The 20,259-nt window shown below is 32.6% G+C and overlaps 1 protein-coding gene across 1 annotated transcript in view; it reads right to left on the bottom strand.

Moving 5' to 3' along the window:
- Window positions 1–124: 124 nt before the first annotated feature.
- The window catches only part of LOC111045948 (cytosolic carboxypeptidase Nna1), a 36,446-nt gene continuing 16,311 nt past the window's right edge, over window positions 125–20,259 (bottom strand). The window contains exons 2-16 of the mRNA XM_039423528.1: window positions 19,395–19,570; window positions 18,417–18,569; window positions 17,148–17,377; window positions 14,252–14,398; window positions 12,641–12,779; window positions 11,666–11,779; window positions 11,270–11,380; window positions 10,585–10,754; window positions 10,219–10,378; window positions 9,053–9,280; window positions 6,755–6,860; window positions 6,058–6,178; window positions 5,168–5,245; window positions 1,645–1,789; window positions 125–220 (exon numbers count right to left, since the gene is read on the bottom strand). Of these exons, the coding sequence (XP_039279462.1) occupies window positions 6,825–6,860; window positions 9,053–9,280; window positions 10,219–10,378; window positions 10,585–10,754; window positions 11,270–11,380; window positions 11,666–11,779; window positions 12,641–12,779; window positions 14,252–14,398; window positions 17,148–17,377; window positions 18,417–18,569; window positions 19,395–19,570 (1,664 nt within the window). The 3' untranslated portion in view covers window positions 125–220; window positions 1,645–1,789; window positions 5,168–5,245; window positions 6,058–6,178; window positions 6,755–6,824. The remainder of the gene's footprint in view (window positions 221–1,644; window positions 1,790–5,167; window positions 5,246–6,057; window positions 6,179–6,754; window positions 6,861–9,052; window positions 9,281–10,218; window positions 10,379–10,584; window positions 10,755–11,269; window positions 11,381–11,665; window positions 11,780–12,640; window positions 12,780–14,251; window positions 14,399–17,147; window positions 17,378–18,416; window positions 18,570–19,394; window positions 19,571–20,259) is intronic.

Consider the following 20,259-nt stretch of genomic DNA (forward strand, 5'->3'; position numbering starts at 1 on the left):
AGGTTGACTATGAATTGAAAAATGTTTGTGTTTCAATGAATGGTGGAAAATATTTCAATGTAATTTGTTTAATAAGAAGGAACGAATAAGTTCAGTATTAGAGAATAATAATAAAAAAGAACACACAAATAATACGGTATAGTGGTTATACATACCTGAGCTGGAGTAACAATCAATTCTGGTGGCATGTCTGTTTTATCACAGCATCTGTGTGCTCCTCCTGTGGATTAAACATACGGTATCGATTCATCTTCTTTTTATATCAAAATTTATTCTTCACAAAAATATACAGTAATCATCTAAAAACATGGGAGAATAAATTCATCACTTATTCAAAACGATAGTCCTCAAATGATTTAAGATTAATTATTACACTATTGAATGCTTCAAGACCAATCGTTACAGGACATTAATTTATTATTGAAATAGGGCGGGATGGATGTTTCTTAACAAGCGTTAATTGCAACAACTGCACTAAATTGTGAGCATTCATCCACTGTATAAACCTATAAATTGATTTTGTAGTTCAAAACGAATAGACAACGCAAGACTTTGTCTGCAATCAAGAAGTTTCTCAAAAAAAAAATTAAAATAGATCAATATAGCCTACACGTTTTGTTCTATTATTTCAACCTACCAAAATATGTGCTTCTTTAAGAATAGCAATAAGAAGTACTCTTCATAAGTATCATTAACAAAGCAACAGATAACGAAAAAAGCTCACAATATTTTTTTATACAAACACATGGAAATGAATATGTATCTTTTCAATTGATTTTATGTTTCTCCAAAAAATAAACTGAATAAATATCTTATTTATTCAAAAATAAATAAAAAAGCAGTTGAATGTGAAAGAGAAGTTGTAATATCTATTAGAAATTTACTCAGACTTTTTTAACATTTTGTATTTGAATTCAAATTACAGTCTGGTCCATTATTGAGTACATTAAAATACAATAGGATATGTCTGAGTTTTTCTCGGAGTGACTTTTCCAATTGATTAGCTAGAGCCATAAATTGTGTTGTCGATTATTATTATGTGATATATAAATATTGTTATTTTTAAGAAGCTGTGCGCATCCAGTTTAGTCGTGGAAGTTTTCTAGGCAAATACTTCATAGCATTCAAGTGCTCGAAAAGCTGCTCTAAAGTTCTCATCAATGCAAGTTACAGCAGTCATTAGTTGAAGAAATCTAGGCATTTCTAAAAGTAAAGTGCTTATAGTCTTACAATAGGATTCCTAGTTCATTCGGTGTTCCAGTGAAGTTGTAAGTTTCTTTGTATGATGTTTACTACTATTATACTCAAACAGCCTGAATTGTAATTTTAAATGAAAATATCAATCTAAGATGCTTATTGTATTCATAGCTTGCTCATACCCTTTGATTCATTCAATTCATCACTTTTTCATGATTAGGTACCAATTTTTATTAATAACTTATTCATAAGTTACTGGGAGAATAATCGTTCTGCTTTATGAATATTGTATTTCTCTAGTATTCTTATTAGTCAGACCATTTTCTACAATGTTTTACCCCCTATCATAACGACAAATATTTTTCCATTTTGGGAACAGCTTTACAATACTGAATAAAAGTTACTCCACAATTTGAATGGAATCCAAGTCAGCTTGACTGATTATACCTCGAATACTTCCATCGGACTGCTGATTTCTCCTAGTGCCACTTCTCCTACTGACTGGACTATCATCATCTGAATCAGGCAGTTCAGAAGTCATGCCATCCCCAATATCGCTGTTTGGATCCAAATCAAGAGTGGCTCTATGGATCTGCAATAGGAACTCAATCATAACATTGCAAAATGAAAATTGTGATTCTATTTGTTTTTGGAGACGACAATTTTGGAACAAGGGAGAAGTGGATGAAAAGGTCAGAATGAACTACAAGAGGCGATAAACGCCTGCAGAGTATTGAAATTTGGAGAAATTCATGAATGACAAACACAAAACATTTTTAAACGGTGGAGACAATATTATTAATTATTGACAATATTATTCCATGGAACAATCATTCAGATACTTTTGATTTTGTGACAATTTCGATTTCTAGAATGATAAGGAAGATGCTACGATGACGAATTCTGATAAAAAGCAACGTTGTGGTAGATGTTTCAATAATATTTTTGGAAAAAACACATTAGCATACCGTTCATTATAAACTGTGAACTTGAGTTTCTGTACTACAATAAAATTAGTGTTGCAGCTGTTGCATGCCTATTGATTAAAACTGATGTTCGGTACCTTATAGAGTTTCCTTGAATAAAAAAAATACTGAAACTAGAAACAATAATTTGAGCGATACTCTTTAAAAACAACCAAACTATCAAGAGTGTGTGAAGTATTCTCAAATTCGATATGTACATGATTGAGAACCTTATCAAAGTAGATGTGGATTGTATTTTGTAATGTAAATGTATTTTGATGAAATAATACGCGGATCTTTGTGCCTCTGTGCGTATCTATGCCTGGGTTCAGAGATTCAAGGTTTTATGACTTCATACAGCTATTTTCTCTTACAAAAGTCAAGTAATAACCGTTTTTCCAAGATAAGTATGAGATGTGATGTGATCTTTTTTTTAATGAGTACCTAGAGTTTATTTCAGCACGAGAGGAAATTTTGCAAAAAAATCGAGTTATTTATCTTATATGGAAGAGTGCATTTTGGCATAAAAAATTCAAAAACGAAAAATTACAACCGAGAAAAATTAAATAATAATACATTTTCATGATTGAATGATTCAAAGATTTAATGATAAAAAGATTCTTCTTCAGTTATATACGAAGTAGAAGGAGCTTCAATGAAATCGAAATAGATGATTCCGAAACAATGATTATATTTGGAGGCAATAAATTAATACAAACAAACTTGGAACGAATGGAAGAAGCTATATTTCGATACACATTAGTCCAACTAAACATGAACTGGTCAAATGGGGGAGGATAGAGAAATAATAAGAAATACATTAAGGTACACTTTTAGGTGGGTTCTGGTCTCCTGGATGACCAGGGAGTTATGCTCAATAGCACTTCAACCCAAGTTGATCATCATCTTGATCCAGGATGAAATCAAGCTATGATTGCACTTATTAAAAGGTGTAGTAAGAGAAAAGAATTTCTTTGTTATATGTGATGAGTTACATTCCAAGTTTAATATACAGTTATCATTATTATTATTTTTGAAGGGACGGATTCAAGGATCCAAAGGTTCAAAGAACCCCACACGTCAACCGAAGCTAATTTGTTCCCAAGTAGTATGTTAGTTAGGCAAACCAGTACCTGTGTCCTTTACAAGAACCATGAGTTTTTCCCTATGTTAAATACAGTTGCTCCAGTTCTGTTCAAACTTGGATTGCCCATATATGGGCCATGGAGGCCCTTGTCCACAATCTGTCAGTTTCTTGACACCCTACTCTGAATGAAAGAAATAAACAGCTGAACAACCACTTCCATAATTATCTCAACAACATGTAATGGGGTAATTAAATAATATGGTAATATATTGTAATGGGATAATTAAATAATATGGTAATTGGGGTTATATTAGGTATGGTATTGAGCTGGTATTATAGGGTTGTGAGAACAACCCTAGACATTATATGGTAACAATTTATAATGGGGGAATCGCTTGGCTTGCGAGAGGTTAAATTGATCTAACTCTATAACTCATGAGAAAGGAACTATATTTTAAAAGAATAAACAAAAACAGATTATATTTTGGAGAACTAAGTAATCGATTTGATTAAATTGTAACTCAAAATGAAACTGGAAACTTAAATAAAATAATATTAAGAAAAACTTTTCAAACAAACAAGAGAATAATTACAGGATTTGCCTTCAATAAAAAAAGATGAATAATATATAATAATGAAATTGATAATATTAGCAACTCACTGAACCATGGAAAATGATGTCTCGGAACAGAGGGGTAGAGCCGGGCCCGATTATCTGCTGTAGATAGTTCCAGGTCCCGTCCTCGTAACCGACTGCCGAGAGGCATACATTTTCCAGTCCAATTTTACTTGTCATGAATTTTCACCGTCATTGTCACTTTCAATTTTTAAACAATGGATGCTCTCGGATTGTGAGAATTTATGTCAAATAATCGGCTACATTACAAACAGTACTTCTTGATATTTCACTCAATAAATCACAAGTTTTGTATTGTGTCTTGATAATTCGTTCTGCCTTGTTTTTTATTTTTACTGTAGAATAATTTTATGATGAATATTGTACAAGTAGGTAGGTACTTTCGGGTAGATTGGTGGACTAAATGCACTCTAATGCCCGGTTGCAGAGTCGTCACATAAAGTTAAAATCAGGCATTTAACTTATTTTGAAGCCATAACTCAACTTTTCGTTGCACGGATGTCAAAGTAAACTATAGCTCTCATAGAACTAAAAACGCCCAATCAGACACATGATTTCGTTGTACAGTCTTCAGAAAAAGCTTATTTAAGCTCCAATAGCTAAAAACGGTCATTCAAGTTATGGGCCCGAAGTCGTGCAGTTAAATCCAATATCTACTCCCACCAAATGCATTTTAGAGGTTGTGATAGCTTTTTTGAAAGATGTTTACGAAAAACCATCTGTATAATATAAGTGAATTATTTTTTCTCTCCCTATGTTTTTTAAGTTGTTATAACCCCCAAATCGCTAAAAAATAAGGTGAGAAATCTCGCCAAAAGCCAAGAGTCGCTATATTGTTTATCAATTTTATGTGAGATCTTTTAGGTCTGTTCACAGTGATGTCGATTGAAACTTTGCCCGATGCCAAGACATTGGTTGGATAAAAGCATGTATTGAAAAAGTGGATAGAGCTGCAGTGTGAATTATGTGTGATGCTAATTCGAGATATAGCTAAAAGGGCTTCGGAAAACGACTGTGGAACGACCAAACATCTATGTCAGTGATTTTAAACTATGTCTCTCATAGCTATGTTTGATTTTATGTAACGACTCTGCAACCGGGCATCAATGAAGTTTAAGCTTTCACTGTGCAAACGGTCCTAAATGTAAATCAATGCTGGGAATTGAATAAGGTGTGCCAGAATGGTTATCGTCAGAGAGATTTACAATTAGCCTACTGGTTCTATTGAAATGTAGAAAATGATACTGATAAAAACAAAACTGGTTGGAGAGGAATGATTACCTGAAGGATTTTCCTACGAGAAGGAGGTGATGGCGCTATGAGTGAGGGGCGAATATGTTTTGGTGATTCGGTTTCTTCCTGCAAAAATGATGTATAATAAATACTCAAACATGTCTACTTCAACTTTAATTACTGAGAAAAACTACCTGTTGGTTCTACACTTTGGAAACTTGAAATAGTTGGAATGAATCGTAAAATAATAGAAATAACTAAGAAACTCAATATCAAGTGACACAGGCGATTACTTTGAAACATGCGTGAGAATGACATCTATAATCCTATATTGAAAAATCTGTGTTAGTGGCTAGAGTCTATTTCCATTATTTTTTCAACTAAGAGTCTCAGCTCAGAAGTTCACAGCAACCGTAGACGTATTCAATTGAATCAACTATATCTATCTGTCAAAAAAATGTTTTCATCACAAAAATGATTACTCATTACCTACTTTATTTGCGTAGTTTGTTTCGCAGTAAACTTATGACTTGGTTAAAGAAACAGTGTCAAGGATAAGATGCAGCAGCTAGCATGAATTTAGGTTTTAAAGCTCAGAAATACATGTATATGCTATCAAGTAAACAACACGTACAGAGAGTATGTATTTATATCACATCATTTTATAAATAGAAGTAAATGTTGGATCCGTTGCATTGTAGGTCAGCTCCCTGGAATACTCCTTCTAGGTCTGTGCTTACTACTCTTCAAAATCGTCAATACCAATGCAAATATTCAAAACAGAGAATGCTGTTGAATTGATGATACTTTTCTATACAATCGGTTTATCAACATCAGAGGTTCTAGAAAAATGCAGAGATAAAAAACCATATTACTCTAAAATTTACAAAACTTGAGAAAACTAGGTTGAATAATAAATTCATTTTGATCCTGGTTACCTTATTCTGAGATTGTTTCCCATGGAATATGGGAGAAGGTGGTGGAACTAGCATTCCTGAGCAAAAGTTCAATCGGCTATCTCCATCCCTGTCATCATCACTGCTCGTATCACCTTCCGTACTGACAACAGAATAATAATATTAATATGATCCACTAATATTGGAAACTGATATAGGTTTTGGATGTAAATTTACTGGACCAAAATACAATTCACTTCCAAATCATAGATGCTGTAAACAAGAAGGAAGCTCTCTGTAAACATTTATGACCAGTATGAACTTTTAACTTTATGCAACTATGAACTTGGCCCAAGTGATTAATATGAGTTTCATGAATTGGTGGAGGTACTCATATCAGTGCTTGAGATATTTGTTCATATTTTGTTCACGCTTTTATTAATATGGTATCACCCTAAAAAGTTGATATTTGTTTATTGCAAAATAATAATGGCGAGAAACTTAATCGTGTCTAAGATGAAATGAAACAGAGAAACAATAGTACTAGTAGTTCTATGTAGGTAATTAATATTTCAAGTATCCATATCAACATACTTGAATAGGAATAAAGTATTGTTTAGTTTATTGGAAACTAGAGAACATTGTAATGTTTGATATGAATGATTGATTAATAAAAATGATAATAAAGAAATTATTCATGCAAGAATTGCTGTTAACCCAACATTGTTTGAATTCTTACCTAGAATAGTCAGATAGGACAATATTTGTAGGTTCATCTGCATTTGATCCCTCCTTCACCAATCTAGTTATTATCTTTGTTCGCAACCGCTCCTTTGAAACGTAACCTGAAAATTTGTGATTATTTTTTATTAAAACGAGTTGTTTTCAAAATAACCAATGAAAAACGAATAACAAATTAAATCTAATTTGATAGGAATTTTCTATTTCAAAAATTAACTCTTCCTGAGTAAATTATCTTTGTGCTTATCTTTATGTAGGAAAATACCATTATAGCTTGAATTACAAAAGTTAAAATGATAAAATCAAATAAGACACTTTAGTAAAAAGTTATATGAATTACCCATAATATTGTTATATACTTGTGTAGATTAGCACTCTATAGAAATTTGAAAGCAGATTTGTTCAATTCTGTGAGTTCATATCAATCAATTTTCTATAGGAAATCGAATCACAACAGTATTTTTGAAACTATTGAGAAAATTGTTAATTTTAATACTTATCCAAAAAGTGTATTGTGCATGTCATGATAGGTGAATGTGCGAGTAAATAAATCATTGGACTCTTTGAAAAATCTCTCAAGAATAAGCACATTCATACTTTTTTAGAACACTCAACTTTTAATCAAATTCCAATAAGATATTAAAAATTCCAAGTAGCTTTCTTTATAGGATGCGTAATAAGTAACAAAACTATTAAACTTGAAGATACAATATAGTTGTAAAAAACTTTTGTCATCTTCAGATAACAAACAATTAGATTGTACTTACAAGAAAGGTCCATGTTGAAAGTAAGTCATAGGAAAATAAAACCAGATAAGTAAATTTTCAAAAATAGATATTACATTACTATCAAATAATAAATAATCCAAGAAATTAATCTACAAATATTACATCACAATCAAATAATAAATAATCCTAGAAATTAGTCATAGATGGTTGTGTTCATTCATGCTTAATTTGAACTAACTCATTTTACTTGAAAATTGAAGTAATTTACCGTGAGAATATAATAGATATTTGAACTATATACTGTACTAGAATAGACTTTCAGTATTTAAAAACTCTCTCTCGATCACTTTTAGCAATGTTACTTAAAAGATCTAATCAAATTCTATTAGACCACTACTATGACCACTACAGCCATCTTACTTCTTGAATTTTACTAATTGGGTGTATTTTATGTATGTACTAAGAATAATTTCAAGAGATTCCTATAGATTTTTGGTGGACCATGAATAAGCTTCGGATATAATATGAAAAATTTCTTGTTCAACATAGCCACAGAGAAGAATTAAAATTCAGTCCAGGGTGATTTAATAATTTGTAACATCAAACATGCACTGAGCCTGAATCTCAAATAGAATTGGAAATATGAATTTTATCTTAAATGACGATAAATGGGAATTCATAAATGATTTATGACCATAAAAATGGTATGATCTGTACATGTAAAATTTCAATGGATAAAATGTAGAGTGACGGAAAAGCTGCTCCTGCCGAGCCGCATAAGCACTGCGCCGCATAAACTTCACACATGGTACCCAACAGATCACCAGCAAAAATCCGAGCAGTTATTTGTATGGTGATCTAACTATAGTCTTCTCTGGTAGCCAAGAGACGATGTATACAAACATACGCGGTTCACAGCAACTACCAGACATCTTTGTAATAGACTGAACTCAATAATCAAAATCCGTGAATCAGTTTCCATGAAAGCATTGTGAACAGGAATTCACGAGTTCAGAAATAATTAGCAATAGATATGAATCATCTCTTTTAAGGTGCATACAGACTCAAGCGCCACAAACACGCGCATATCACGTTTCATCAGCTTATGCTACGCTTATTATATCTGTATCTTACTTTTTCTGTACAGTTATATAGGAAATTTAATTGATAGGATACAAATATAATAAAAAGAGCATCAGATGATGAAAAGTGGAATGCACGTGTTTGTGGCGCTTGAGTCTGTAAGCAGCTTTATATGCGGCCAGACTTGCAATTGGCCAGACATGCGACACACAAATGCAAGCTCTATGTTATTGTTGTATCTCCTTTCAATTAATGTCTCACAGTCAGCCCTTCCAATCTTTTACTATCCTCAAAATAACTAGAGAGAAAATTTTGAATTGCATCCAGAGCAATTACTCAGTTTGTAACACGCTGTGAGCCTAAAACTGAAAAAGAGTTAAAGTTCGGTTCTGTATTTTTCTTCAATGAAGATTCATTTATGTACTGAGTTTCACATGATTAGATTGCAATCAACAGAGTTTAGATGGGAAAATTCAGATGCTGACCTTCGATGGGTCGTCATCGCAGAAATCGAGTAGGGTTTCGCAGAAGGCGCGGCCCATGGCCTCGTAGTCCTGCGTGGTGAAGTGCGTCTGGCAGCGCGAGCCGAGCGTCGAGCCGCCGAACGACGCCTCCATCGTGTAGCTGTTGGCCACGCCCATCATCCAGATCACTACGCGACCCGTGCCCTCTTTGCTCCGCTGAATTCGGAATTTGCAATTCTCGAACGAAAACTGAAAAAAATCATCATTGAAAAATTTAATTCATCAATAATTACTATTTTGGATTCTATCACCAGCTGCGACTATGAATTCACTTGTTTTACATTAAACAGAATGAATAGCAGTCTATTTCTTAATAATGCTATATTGTATGTTGATATAAATAATATAATGCTAGTCATTGCTATTTTATCGTAAAACAAGTGAAAATATGTACTAGTACAAAGTACTCGTATTTCTTCAGATATGTACTGATCTTACCGCGTTGCAAAGTAAAATATGGAGTATATCAACTATCAAAATTCTCAAGAGATACAATTTTGGGATAATCTTGTTGATTCTCGCTTAGTCATTAATTTGATTAATGAATAAATTAGATCAATTTAATTGACCGAAGCGAAGCTGAGGTCTTAGTTTCAATCGGCACTACAACAGAGATTTAATGTCTACCTATTAGGCGGAATGTAAAGGTTCATTTAAAAATGTGGTATAAGCACTCACTAAGAAAAAAGGAAACTTTTTTAGGAGTTAAATTAAAAGGCTTCAAGCAAGTAAAACTTTCTACTTTTTGTAGAATTGGTGAATGACCAATTTCTTTAAATCAGTGTATGAATTTAACTGGATGAACAGAGGAGGAGGAAAAAACAAATGAATATATTTGAAATTATACGGAACTTTAAAAAAAATGTGTACTTTCAAATGTAAAATTTTACAAGAACTTTATTCTTTTCTTGATTATAATAAAATAAAAAACCCATAATTTCAAGGTAAAAATTGGAAAACGAAGTTTTATTATTAGGAAGTGGTAAGCAATAGTTGTTTCAAAGCAAAGTCTTCAAGAAAATTTTACAGAGCTGGGATGTATTACATTACAGTAATTATGAAGGGCAGAGAAAATTTGACAATAATAATTTTGTGGAAATACTATTGATGGTATTGTAAACTTATACCTTGTCGGCCGCATTCTTGTGGAGCATAAGAGGAAAAACCTGCTCGTGTAAGCGCTTGTCAACATATCTTTTATTTTCACAGCCATAAATAAATATATTGTGTTTGCGAGAGTGAGCATGCAGGTCGCAATACATTGCAATGCCGCACTCTTCCATCAGTCTGAAAAATAAATTAAAAAATAATTGAACACAGAAGACAGCCATTTTTAATTTTAATTATGCTTATCGAACACTTCAATTTGAATTTATTTATTCAAAATGCAATTTTCAATAAAAACAGTATACATATTATTGAAATCCCTCTAGCTATAAGCTACTTACACATGATATAGAACAGATTAATAGAAAGTTTTCAATTGAGCCTACCTTCTAATCATGAGCTTGGTATGCCAGACAGGCGGATACGTTTCTCTTATCACAGTCCGATACTGCCTATTCAGATCCCTCCCAGTCAATGAGCATCTATTGTTACCAACTATCACCCCATCTGGGTTCAACATCGGAATCAACTTGAAGATGAACTTCTCTCTGAGTTCCTGAAAACACAATTCACAGAATAACCTACTTGGAAAGACATTCTGATAGAAATATTTGGTATCTAGTATTAAATGATACATAGTTCGAGGTCGATTATTTCAAAGATTAAATACAGTTGATTAACTATATCAAATTTTACATTGCTCACAAATATTGTGTAACTTCCTCTAACTATACCAATTAATTAATGAAATTAGTAATGATTCCAATTTCACAAATTATTTTTAAATTGAAAAAAATCAATACTCCAGTTTCAATTCTCCTGGCATCATTCTCAGTTGGTGATCAAGCCTTGAGCCGTTTATTAACTTGGGCTCAGCCACCAACAGGAGATGATGCCATGAGCATCGAAAATCAAGTATCAAATTCTCAAAATACTGTACATATGTATTTTATGAACATTATTTTCATATTAGTCTAGAAATAACCATCCTGTTATTTTTTTAAGATTTGAACTGGTCTTGAAAAATTTATTTACAATAGCAAACTTGACTTGAATTCTAACATAGTTTACCTTTGCCTGGGATGAATCACCGGTTAGAAAATCGACAAAACCTTTCATCATCCATGAAGAAGGGGTCTCGCCGGGATGAACTCTACTTGTGATCACAACTGCTTGCTTTTTCTGAAATAGAAAATTGGAAGTTCCATTTTAGTCAACCTACTCAAATAATTCACCAGAAAACTGCTTGCAATAATAAAATTGAGTACTTAGTTATAAAGGAAGCATGCCGATTAATAAATAATTTGTATGAACTTCCTTCTGTTAGTTCTTGAATAGACTGTTCCTTTTAGTAAATTTTGAACCATGAGCTGTGACCCAAGGCCAATAGCTTGGAACCATGAGATGTAGTGAGAGATTTACAGTTGATAAGCAAAATATTGGAGAAATTGGAAGAGGTTAAATTACCTTGGGTTCGTCGACTGGTGAAGGGGCAGTCACAGTGAGGTAGTAGACATTATTGCCTGCCAATGATCGACACAGTAGCCTCAATTTGGTGTAAGTAGATTTGATCGGATGATTCTGGAAATTATTTTTTAATGGTATTACATTCTAGACTTATCATTATTGTTATATAAATTGATTAATAAAGCAATTATTGGGCAGGTCAGTAACATAATTTAAAAACAGATTGATAAAATATACGGAACTCATAAAGCCTTTGTAAACTTTCAGAGATGCCCCATGCATATCATGAAGAAGATATTCATGTAAATACCACTGAAGGATAGTAGGCTATTGCCTTCAAGGATAATATAAATTAAATGCACTTTCAATCATAAGTTGTAAGCATACAATTGTTATACTATAAATGGACATACACTTTTCCACATTTGATTTTAAATGTTTATTTGAGTTCTCTTGTTAGTAAATTCATGCAGGACAAAATATCGCATGACTAGAAATATTAATAAACATTTTTTGATATTTTTTAAATTAATTTCTACAATAAAAATATTTCCCATCGAATATTGCTCTATAGTCCATATTCATAATTTAATTTGGGAATATCGTATTATTAGGATCTCTGAAACATATTCCGTTACTATTGTACAATAAACAAACATACAGTGTGTTTTAAATTTCAAATTATTCCTGGATATGTGTAAGAAAATTTTGTTAGTTTTGCTTTGCAGTTTGCTTTGTCTCTTCTCTAGAAAGTTTCAATAACATTACAACTAAATTATCTGAGTAGGGAAAAGTGCATAATATAATACCATATTGTATATTATACATGAGATATTTCACATTGCTTTAGATGTTTTGAGGTTCTAATGGTATGAGTTCGTTGATACAACAACTATAAGTTGTAAGTTCTATAACTAACTATAACTATAACTAACTATAAGTTCAACTATAAGTAACAACTATAAAGTTCCACACCTGTAATCGAATTAGATAATCCTGTAAATCTGTGTAAGTGTACGGATAACAGTGCGCTAGGTAGACCAGATCATCATCATACGGGAATTCCAAGTTGAAAGATAACGTATAGCTACCACTCTGCTCATCATCTCCATTCCTGCAAATAGAAATATCATATCTTATTCTGAACCAATTATTCAACTAAAAAATATCTTTATTAACTCGAATTGTAAAAACTTGGACTATTGCACTGTTAAAATTAAAGTACTGTAACTGTGGATAGAGTAATAAACATAATACGACAAGAAACATAAGGAAAGCGCTGAATATGGCCTAATGTTTGTATAATTTTAATTATATTACAAGCTATTATTTAAGAAAATTTGAGAACAGAGTTTTGGGCTATGCTTGTTCTTACCCGATCATATTCATAAATATGATTTGTGAATGTATCAACAAATAAATAAATAATTGAGGATTATTGAAATAACTTCACCTTGGTCACAGGTAGGCTTATTTCCCCTCTTGAACTGCTTGTACATGATTTGATTAATAAATAATAGATGATTTCCTTCTAATGAGAAGAATACAGATTCTGAAAAAACCTTCGATCACCTTTGAGGTTTTATTCTTCTATGTAATTGTGCCGATAGAATTCATAATTTCGAAAGTTCTTGGAACTAGTGATATTTTCAGATTTACAGTAAATACAGATATAGAAAATGTGACAAAGAAAATGAATATCCCGCTCAATCAGATCTTTGAAATGTTCATAGAAACGTCTTATTGACCGAACGCAGTGAGGTCCATTTTTTAACTCGGATTTTCTTTCTTCTGTATGTATGTATGTATGTCTGTAACGCATTTACGGCCAAACGCGTTGATAGAATTCTATGAGATTTGGTAGTAATATTCATTTTTTAACTGCGCGTCGATGTATACACACGGTTTTTTGAAATTTTGAATTTTAAGGATAATATAAAAGGAAAAGGAATTTCCTCCATACTCCGATATCACTATAAATTATCATCTACTCTGTAGATAGGATTGATCAGACTATAGAATTATTTAATGTTCCTAGAATATTCTAGGTAGCTTGGAATTATTCATAATCAATCAGCTGACAAGTGGATTATTCATTGCATGCATTACCCAGATGTCTGGAGAAGCCGGTGAACTGGTGACACAATACTTGTGGATGAGAAAACTGCATGAGGTCTACTGTTCACAGAACTACTAGTAATTTATTATCTCCAGTGATTGACGACAGGATGATCAACACATAAAAAATATGTGATTCTTTTTTACATGATATACGTGGATATGATAGAATACTACTATTTATTATGTAACATCAATTAAGTTTTGAAATTCTTCTTTAGATATCCATCCTCCTTCTATAATGTGGTCCACGTTATAATGGCAGTGGATAAAGATAGGAGAATAGCGATGTCGATTCTCTGCATTAATTAATTATATTTCTACACTGTCAAAAACATAACTGGCATCGTTGTGGACCTAGAAAAGGATAGTACCACCGGCTTTGTCGAATGATAGACAAGGATAGCAATTCCAAAGTTGAACAAATACTGTCATTATAACGTGGAGCTCACTATAGTAGGAACTCACTTGTCATCGTTGCTGAAGTAAGTGATATTTTCTCCACACCTTCTCCACCCCACTTTATTGAGAACAGCATCTTTGGTTGAATAGAGCAGTGGTCGCATGCCTATACTGTACAAACTTTCAGCTTTTGACAGATTAACAATGGATATTCTGTAAAAACCATGAAACATACAATTTATAAAGAATCTACACTTATACAGAGTGATTCATAATTATGGTAAAATATTTTAATACGTGATAGTAGAGGTAAAAATAAGAAAAAAAGTTCATATAAACATATATCCATAAACGCTTCATTAGCGAGTTATACAGGGTGAAAGATTTCGCCCGGAATTCAGTTCCTCTGGTGAAATACACCGATGCTGAATTGTTTGGGGACTAGTTTTTTAAAAACTTATGCTGGATTCATATGGAAAAATATCTGAAAAATTGAATAAAACTAGTCTGGAAGCTGTAGTGTGAGTAGTTTTTGAGAAAAAAGTTGAAATATGCAAAAAATCTAAGTAGAAAAACACAGACTTCTACGTTTGATGCCGAATAACTTTCTTTAATAACCAGTGAACAAATAATTTTTCGCAATGAAAAATTGTAGAGAATTTAATTCTGAAAAGAATGCCGTGTAAACTAAATTCAAATAAAAGTTGAATAAAATGTATTCTTATGTAGTACATTACACCACAAAAATTTGCTGTTTTATGAGGAGAGAACTAATAACTCATAAGTTGTAGCTGATTGCAAATAGAATATTCGGTTTTTTTATGAAAAGTTTTTTTTATATGAAAGTAGCATATCTAAATGACATTAAACTCATACCAAAAGACTAGTAGATTATGCCATTAAGCCTGGGAGGAAGCTCGAACAGAAGTAGATGATCTCCTATGATTCCTGCCCAAATGTTTACTGAAAACTGATGTTGTGGAAGATTATGATTGATGGAATGAGGATTCTCAGCTGCCCAAATATGTTGGTTGTTGACGTTAACGATAGCTGTTCTTGGAGAGTGTGCCTCGTCGGTAAATAAAACGGTTGTTAAAAAGTTTGGGTAGACAAGTTTTACTAAAAACCATCGGCAAATACCAGCACAGGAATACAGTCTCGTGGCAATAGAGTAAGAACTTTCTGGAGGTGGTATGGATGTAATTGTTGCTATTTTAGTTTCCTCCAAATAATAGATTGATGGACATTAAACTGCACTGACAATTCTCTTGTGCTCTTCTCTGGATGTTCATAAATTTCATTAAGAACTTGTTCTTATAACTCAACAGTCATAGTAGATCGGGGTCTGCCTGCACAAATGTGCTCTTTGGATATCAAAGAATCTGTTTCAGACAGACGTTGATGAATAGTGGCAAAAAACCTTGAACTTGGACATACTCGGTTGGGAAAGTTCTCTTGATACAAACGTCTTGCTTCAGTACTATTACAGTAGTGTCCCATTCCATACATTACATGCATGTCAGCTAATTCGGAGTATGAATAATGTCTAAGATTACCTGCCATTTTTTAAAAGTTAGCACTTAACACAAAAGCAGAGTGGAATGGTTACAAATAACTGGTTAATAGATTGAACAAAAAACACAGCGTGGTTACAGTAGGCCTAACTTACAGTTTGTTTTTTTTTTGTTCAACAGTGAACTAAAATATTTATGAAAATAATTTTCAGCTGATAATTTCTTTTGAATATTTTCTTATTTAAAACATAAAAGCAAATTTTTGTGGTGTAATGTACTACATAAGAATACATTTTATTCAACTTTTATTTAAATTTAGTTTACATAGCTTACATAATTCTTTTCAAAATTAAATTCTCTACAATTTTTATTGCGAAAAATTATTTGTTCACTGGTTATTAAAGAAAGTTATTGGGCATCAAACGTAGAAGTCTGTGTTTTTCTACTTAGATTTTTTGCATATTTCAACTTTTTTCTCAAAAACTACTCACACTACAGCTTCCAGACTAGTTTTATTCAATTTTTCAGATATTTTTCCATATGAATCCAGCATAAGTTTTTAAAAAACTAGTCCCCAAACAATTCAGCATCGGTGTATTTCACCAGAGGAACTGAATTCCGGGCGAAATCTTTCACCCTGTATAACTCGCTAATGAAGCGTTTATGGATATATGTTTATATGAACTTTTTTTCTTATTTTTACCTCTACTATCACGTATTAAATTATTTTACCATAATTATGAATCACCCTGTATAATTTCTCCATACATCTAAACAAGTGAGAAAATAAATTATAATTTCAGTTTCAAATTAATCAACATAAACTTGACAATAAAGACACAGAATAAGCGGGAGACCCAAAAAGGCCAAGAGCGTTCAAATTTCTAGCAGATTAGTACAGATGAGTTGGAAATGTATACGGCGATTAGATTGAGTTTAATTTTTCATAGAGTACGATATAAAATAACGAGATATAGGAAAGCAAATGCAAAATAACAAGCTTTACGGAAATAGCATAAAGGAAAAAAGGTAGTATTTTAAAATGCTTAAATGAATTTCACTCGAAATAATAAAATACAAGTACAGAAACATTTCAATTGCATGATGTTCAAGAATATGTTTGGATATACAGCATATAACAAGAGAAAGAGTGAAACTGTAGAAGAGACGGAATACTTGAGTAAGTTACAAAAGAACAATAGTGTTTAATCAATAATTAATCATTGGGATCTTTGCTGATACAATTCAAGGCTCACGTTTGATTCAAAGTTAAGTTTGAAAAATTACTGATGTTGATGTCCATGACAAAACCCTTTATAATATATGATTTTTATACATAACTTTGTTGTGGGAACACAAGTGTCTAGACTACAACAAAGTTATGAAAAATTATGTATAAAAATCCGATTCTTAAAACTCATGCCAAATGAAAAGAGTTGTTAACTGACCTATAAACGCGATTTCTCTTGGTATTCTCTATTCTGAAGTAGAACCACTGCATGTGTCTGTTGGTATACAGATCGGTTCTGAGAGACAACTCATAGTAGGTTTCAGTGATGCGCACCGCCTTGGCGAGGTTGCCCGACTCGAAGCGAGACTCGAACCTCAGGTCGTCGAGCCTCTCGCTCGAACAAGACGGCAGGAAAAACCGACTTCCACCGATGCTCGACCTGCTGAACTTCATACAAAGTGTTTCCAATGAATACACTCATTGTAGTGAAATAATAAGCTGCGTACAGACTTATGCGCCACGAATATCTGTATCTGTCTGTATCTATATATCAGGAACAGTAAGACACAGATATCATAAGTATAGTATCAGCTGATGAAAAGCGAAATGCGCTGGTTCGTGGAGAATAAGTAGGTACACACCCATAGACACCACATGCCTGCTGTGTTTTTGGTAATTTCAGTAAGAATTTGGAAAAAATATAGTATACAATTTTCACGTTATTGGTAAGGGCTACTTGTAATTACTTGAAATATAAAAATCAGAGTATCCTTTTTAACTTTATTTTTTATTTCTAAATAAATGATCTTTAATTTTGAAAAACTTGAAAGAGTACTTCGATTTTCTATTTTTACGTATACAATTTGTATAGTAAACAAGGAATTTGAACACCATGGAATAACCATGATGATGAAATTCACAATAAAATTTCATTACAGATACAACAAGATCACAGACATGTATATCACATATACAAGGGATGGTTGTCTGTGCTATTATCTATTAATACAGTTGGAGTAGTAATATCTTGTGTTCTGTGCAAATTTTTCATCACATCATTATATTGTTTTCATTTTCGTTTATCGTTGAGCTTGTTCGGAAATTTGACAGAGCGACTTTTCATCCTCCTGATGAATTTATACAAACACAATCAATCAATGAATAACGCAAATGACTTCAAATAAAATACGATCAGTGTTTTAGAGCAGTGTTAAGTTAAAATATGATTAGTAAGCGTAGAGCTCGATAAGTCTTTGAGTCATGCATAATCAAGAAATATAAGATAGCTTCATGTTTCTACAATAGCTTCTAGTTTTCACATAGCAGAAAGCTTCATGTTAGTGGAACCAATCTAGAATTGTCAATTTGTCATAGATCCTATTTTTCGAACAATAAATATGCAAGCTCACTGGATGTATTTTGGATTGATTGTGAAACTGTTATACGAGTTATCTGCAGCTATAGTAGGCGAAGATATGAGACTTACGTAGTTGACGGCACTCATGGGATAGTACTGGAAGACAACAGTGCCAGAGTCATCACCGACCGGCTTCGGCTGGATTTCGCGGCCGCTCGGCTGGTAGTACAGTTCTGGCTCCGGTGGTGAGTAGTCTATGTGCTGTATTCGTTCGTCCAACACCTACCAAACATATAACAACTCACATGCAATAAATGAGATTTACAACATTAATTTAGTTACACATTAAGTGAGATTTCAAGTGACTTGTTTGGAATAATCACAATGAACAGCCTTTTTCTACTATCTTCTACATTTTAGTGAAAAATTTAGGAGATCTCTAATATTATCTGTATGGATCTTATGGCCCTTATCACGAGTTATCTAATTTATCTTGGAAAATGAATGAAAAGAGTTCGCGATCGTCATTGATTTAGTCATAAGTTACAAATAATACAAGAGATTATCAATTAGCAGCCTTAGCAAATGGAATGATCAATCACATTTTCTCTACCACAATAGAATAAATTAAATATGTAAAAATTCGTAAATGTATTAAATACGTAGGTATCTAATATGTGAAAACTTTTTTAGATGATGGTTGGTTAATGATATGAACAAGTGATGTTTGTCTACATCATAATGGTCTATTCATTATTCAGCGGAAAAGTTTAAGATTATCATAGCAAAAATTATAATCGTACTATAAAATGTATTATGGAATGGAACATTCTTACCAAATAGCTACACAATGGAGTTTGAGAACATCACTTGTAATCATTATACCATTTTCATTTTCTCAACATCTATTGAAGATATAAATCAAGTTAAAAGATAGAATTTTAGCAGAATTTGTGTTCTTTGAATAATCGTAGAAAATAAGTGTTGTGTGAAATAATTATTGTACACAATACAATTATTGTATGTACAGTACCTATGCATAAATGCAGTCGAAGTATAAGTGCTCTATTGAAAATGTCATGCTTTTGCTTGAGACTGATAACTGACCTGACATTCTGCTGGCCATCTAGCTGCTTGTTGAGCACAATCAATTTCCTTTGGAAGTGAAAATAAGTCTTTGGGCTCTCTCAATTTGGCAATTGGTTTCAAAGTCTTGGAATCAGTATTTATTTCCACTTGATTGCTTTTTAATGTATTTTGAAGAAAACTGCTAAGGTAGGAACCTGAAAAATGAAAATTGATAAGAGAAATAGCTATTTATTTATTAAGAGCGTAATGCGCGACTTTATCGCTCGCGCAAAACAGTTATCACGCGGAGCGTGATAATTTTGCAAGAGCGATAAAGAAGCATTACGCGCGAATTACATACAACATTTTTTCTACAACTGCACAAACCTGTTAAATCACTTATATCTGGTAGAGTTTATAATAATTCGTCTACACTGATATACATAATGGCTGTAGAATCGGTACAATTACAGACTTTTTAGGTTAAGATCTGACCGAGAGTGGTTTGTCTTTTGGCGAGCTGCTTATCATCAGCTGATTAGCGAGCGTAAAGAAACTCTTCTGCGCATGCGCGAATGATTTGCGAGCGTAAAGAAAATCTACTGCGCATGCGCAGATGGTTAGCGAGCGAAAAAGTAGATTCTCCTCAGAAATGAGCTGTTTTACGAGGAGAATTGAGTATGTAAATTCTTTCTTTACGCGCAGTTGTAGAAAAAAGGTTTTATGTCAAACATCTTGATCTCATATGTGTTGAGCATCGGTTCAACTGAATTAAATGCTTTGTTATAAGTAAAAGTGGGAAATACTTTACAAGCTATTATCATAGAGAAAATTTAGCATAAGAAAATAACCCATTGTATAGGGCGTTTATGTTTCAAATTTCACTGTTAATTCAAGCCGATAG

Source organism: Nilaparvata lugens, chromosome 3 (assembly GCF_014356525.2).
Source record: "Nilaparvata lugens isolate BPH chromosome 3, ASM1435652v1, whole genome shotgun sequence".
In the NCBI taxonomy this organism is placed as follows: domain Eukaryota; kingdom Metazoa; phylum Arthropoda; class Insecta; order Hemiptera; family Delphacidae; genus Nilaparvata; species Nilaparvata lugens.